The following is a 5,000-nucleotide window of genomic DNA, read 5'->3' as shown; positions in this document are numbered from 1 at the left end:
TGATAATGATAATGATGATGATAACAATAATAATAGCAATAATAATAATGATAATGATAATAATAATAATAACAATAATAATAATAATAATAATAAAATAATGTTAATAGTGAGAGTAAATATAATGATGAAAATAATTATAGTAACATTAAGTGATAATAATAACAATAATGATAGCAGTAGAATTAGTAGTAATTATAATTATAAGAACAAAGATAATAACAAGAACAGTAACAATTATATAGCAACAACAACAATAATAATAATGATAATAATAATAATAATAATAATAATAATAATAATAATAATAATAAAAAACAACAACAATAATAATGATAATGATAATAATAATAATAATAATAATGATAACAGTAGTGATAATAATGATAATAATAATAATAATAACAATAACAACAATGTTATAATGAATATAATAACAGCAGCAATAATAATAATGATAATACTATAATAATGATTATGATAAAATAATAATAATAATAATAATGATAATAATGATAATAAGGATAATAATAATAAAATAATAATAATAATAATAATAATAATAATAATAGCAATAATGCTAATAATAATAATGCTAATAATAATAATAATAATAATAATAATGATAGTGATGACAATAATAATAATGACATATACAAATTATTATAATGATGACAACACAGCAACAATAATAATTATAAATATGCTATAAGTGAAAATTTGAAGAATGAAACATATATATCACAGAAAAAAAATATTCAGAACAAAGTGGAGTGGATATAACACTGATCTTTTCAATCTGGAGTCCTTTTATTCAGCTGAAGTCACGTGAAGCCAAAATATTAATCATCAAAAATAATAACAGAATTTTTGTACTCTGCAGAATGATAGGATCTTCAAAAGCGATAGTTAGTGTTTATGGCTGTATTTTGAAAAAGAAAAATCGGAACCCTGTTCCCCTGTTTATTCATTTTATTTTCATTTATTTATTTATTTTTATTGATTTTTTTACGTATGTTGTTGACGATGGTCGAGAATGCTTTTTTTTTTTCAAACGTTGTTGTTGTTTATCAGATTGGATATTTTGTTTGTATCTTTTTAGTTTTCAGTTCTTGTGATTCCAGAGCAGTAAGGTCGGTCACCCACCTGGATTTCAAGCTTACCTGACCCTTGTCGTTAGGGATGGAAGCACCGCCTATCCACCACGATAGAGACGCTGGTGGGCGTGAACCTCCCGCCTCGCACACCAGCTGGTAGGCACGCCCCTCTACCATGGGCGTGGTTTCGCCCACGATGCGCACTTCGAGGGGCGGGACTGAGGGAAAACAGAAGAAAATTCTTTTATAATCAACTCTTGTACGCACAGTCATTAATAAACACATGATTATACATGGAGGGCACTTGGGCGTGTGTGTGTGTGTGTGTGTGTGTGTGTGTGTGTGTGTGTGTGTGTGAGTGTGTGAGGGTGTGTGTGTGTGCACGAGTGTATGTACGTGTATGTGTATGTGTGTGTACCTGTATACATGCTCAAGAATCTCTAGCATGTACATACAACTACAGCACAGCAGCTTTTGAATCTGTACTACCATCCATACATACCATCGTATATCTAAATACCGAAGAACATATTTATGAAAAATATTACGGATTTGAACAGAATAAATAAATTAGAAAAGCGAAAGGTCCTCCCAACTTCCAATTAGTGGAATGGGCTTCGTTGATCAATCTGCTCAACTCTGGATTCATTTATGCATAGCTTTTATTTATTTTGTTTACTTGTTTTCATTTTTTTGTTCACGTGTGTTTAATTTCATCCGTTCATTTTCATAACTTGCTTTAGTTCATTACGATCTCTTTATTCGATTTTTTTTCCTTTATCAAATTTATTTAGCTAACTTCATCCATGTTTGTGTTTCTTTTTGACTATGTTTCTTTACTCTGTCTATCTATCTGTCTCTCTGCCTTTCTGCTTCTCTATCATTTTGTCTATCTGTGTATCTATGCTGTTGTTTTAGTTTCTCTCTCTCTCTCTTTCTCCCCCTGCCCCCCCATCTCTCTATCTATCTATATATATCTATCTATCTCTTTCTCCCTCCCCCCTCTTTCTCTTTTTCCTTCTCTCCCCCATCTCTCTCTCTCTCCCTTTCTCTCTCTCTCTCCTCCCTCCCTCTCCCTTTCTCTGTCTCCCCCCCTTCTATCTCTCTCTTTCTCTCTTTCTCTCTCTCTTTCTCTTTCTCCCTCGCTCCCCCCCTCTCTCTCTCTCTTTCTCTCTCCCACTCTCCCTCTCTCTCTCTCTGCCTCCCCCTTTCTCTCTGTTTCTTGCGTACATATTTCCTGTATTAGGAGCGTCCTGCCAGATGAGGAAATACAATACAACGCAGAAATTGTTGAAGCTGATAGATTGTTACCTTGCACGCTGTAATTAAATTATAAAAGGATACGTATTAAGATTAATTCCATTAATCTAGAAATAGAATAATCTGTGTTGGTGTTAGATAACTATGTAAAGCGTTGTATTAATTCACCAGTAACAACTATTGATTCCTTATTCATGCTTTTATTTAGGTTTCAATTGGCACGACCAATGCAATAATGTGGTACATTCATTAAGCGTTATTAACTCTACCAAATGCCAAATTAATCAAATTTAATGACTCCCAAATGAACCGCTATTGCTATCTCCTCTAAGAAAAAAAAAAGATCTCATTCTTAAACAAACCTCAGTCTTTAGCATCAAAATTAACTCAATTTGAAGTTCATAAATGGCTTGCAAAATCGCCTTTATGTTGCCCGGCCATTAGGACTAAATCCCCCCACGAATCGAATCGATGCGGAATTAGCTACGAATCACACTAAATTGACTCTGAAATTCAAATAACTGTTGATTTGAATTACAGCGTATTTTAAATCAACATCCAAATCGGATTAAGGGAGGTGTGGGGGTTGGGGTTGGGGCCCCCGCGTGAGTAGGGGAAGGAATTTCAGGGGGTAGGGGGTGGAGTCTAAATGCTGGGGGGAGGGACCAGGGTAGGGGTGGGGAGGGAGGGGAAGGAGACGGAGAGATGAGAACTTGCAAGGGCTTGGGTGGGTCGAAATGTTGGGGTGTGGGGTAAGGGAGGGGGTGTAGAGAGGGGGTTTGGGAGAGGAGAGGGAAGATAAATTTCAGGAATCGAGGGGCAAAATGCAGGGGGAAGGGGGTCAGAAATTTCAGGAGAAGGGGGGGGGGGGAAATGAAATATAGAGGGTAGGATAAGAATGGAGTTAAGGGAAGGAGGCTGAGAGATAGATTTCAGGGGGCTTGGGGGTTGAAATGTTGAGAGAATTGGGGTAAAGGTGGGGTGAGAAATAGGGTGGAAGCTTATAGGGGGCAAAGAAAAATTTCAGGGGAGAGTAATGACTGGAATATTGGGGAGGAAGGGGTAGTGGGGAGAGGGAGAGGGGGGGTAGGAAAGAGAAATTTAATGAAAGGCGAGAGGCTGAAACGATTGGGGTTGGGGTAAAGGTGGGGTAGGGAGGGGGAGCGGGGGGGGGGGGGTAAATTGAATTCTGCGTGATGTAATGATGCCGGTGCACGAGCGTTTGTGTGTACGTGTCGGTGGGTCTATTTCTCTCTCACACATGTAAACTACATCTGTTCCGCGTTTGCTTCTCTCAATACCTTTGCCTATATATGCTTTTGTATTTGATTTACTATTTATGCTTGTTCTTCTGCACATGTGCCGGGGGGAGGGGGTACTTGCGTGCGTTGTGTACGTGTGTATGCCTTCGTGTGTGTGTGTGTGTGTGTGTGTGTGTGTTTGTGTGTGTGTGTGTGTGTGTGTGTGTGTGTTTTCTTTTTATGTATGTTTATTTGTTTGTGTCTATGCGTTTATTTGTGTGTGTTTATGTGTTGTTGTAGTAGATCCATGTATACTTTTATGGTCGTGTGCGTGTCTACTTCAACGTGGGTGTAATTGCTTGGCCAATTCTAGCCGCTTTCGAAATTCGAGTATGAATGAATTTTCGAATGAAGAGCAATAGTCCCAACAACAATATAGTCGTTTAAACATTAGATTTGACTACTATGTGAATTTGCGTTTAAGCGGACGTGTGCGCGCTTTTGTGTGTGTGTGTGTGTGTGTGTGTGTGTGTGTGTGTCTGTGTGTGTGTGTGTGTGTGTGTGTGTGTGTGTGTGTGTGTGTGTGTGTGTGTGTGTGTGTGTGTGTGCGTGTGTGTATATGTATATATATATATATATATATATATATATATATATTATATATGTATATATATAAACATACATGTATGATATACATTAATATACATATATATACATATGTGTACATATAACTACATACATATATATATATATATATATTTTATTATATATATATATATATATAATATATATATATAGTATATATATATATATATATATATGACACACACACACACAGACACACACACACACACACACACACACACACACACAACACACAAATATAATATATATATATATATACATATATATATGATATATATATATATATATATATATATATGTATAATATATATATATATATATATATATATGGCTTCCAGACACGAGGGTCCCTCATGGCGAGTCTCCAGGCAGCCCTCGGCCCATCTCTAACTTCTCGCGATAGGTCTCGTCGAGCTGCCCAAGCTATGACCTCCTAGGTCGTCCCACGGGCCTCCTCCACCCACTATTGCCTCGCAGGGAGACAGCCTGGCGGGCAGGGTCATCCACTGGGAAACGAGCTCGGTGACCATATAGCCTGAGTTGGCGATCCCGGATTATGCAAGTAACAGGTCTCATGCCAGTCTCACAGTGTAGCCGTCGATTGGACACGTGGTCCTGCCATCTGTACCCCATGATCCGGTGAAGAGACTTGTTACAAAATGCATCAAGACGAGACTCTAAGGCAATAGATAGCGTCCAGGTTCATCTTCCATAGAGCAAAACTGGCAGTATCAAGGCCTTGAAGACACGTAGCTTG

General features: G+C 37.2%; 1 protein-coding gene across 1 annotated transcript in view; it reads right to left on the bottom strand.

Annotated features, from left to right (window-relative positions):
- LOC119589634 (nephrin-like) overlaps window positions 1-5,000 on the bottom strand; it is a gene marked incomplete at its 3' end in the record, with an annotated part of 64,790 nt that overhangs the window by 26,643 nt on the left and 33,147 nt on the right. The window contains 1 exon segment of the mRNA XM_037938229.1: window positions 1,164-1,315. Coding sequence (XP_037794157.1) covers window positions 1,164-1,315 — 152 coding nt within the window.

The sequence above is a fragment of the Penaeus monodon genome, chromosome 26, assembly GCF_015228065.2.
Source record: "Penaeus monodon isolate SGIC_2016 chromosome 26, NSTDA_Pmon_1, whole genome shotgun sequence".
NCBI classification, from domain to species: Eukaryota; Metazoa; Arthropoda; class Malacostraca; order Decapoda; family Penaeidae; genus Penaeus; species Penaeus monodon.
This window is presented reverse-complemented; position numbering and strand designations above follow the sequence as displayed.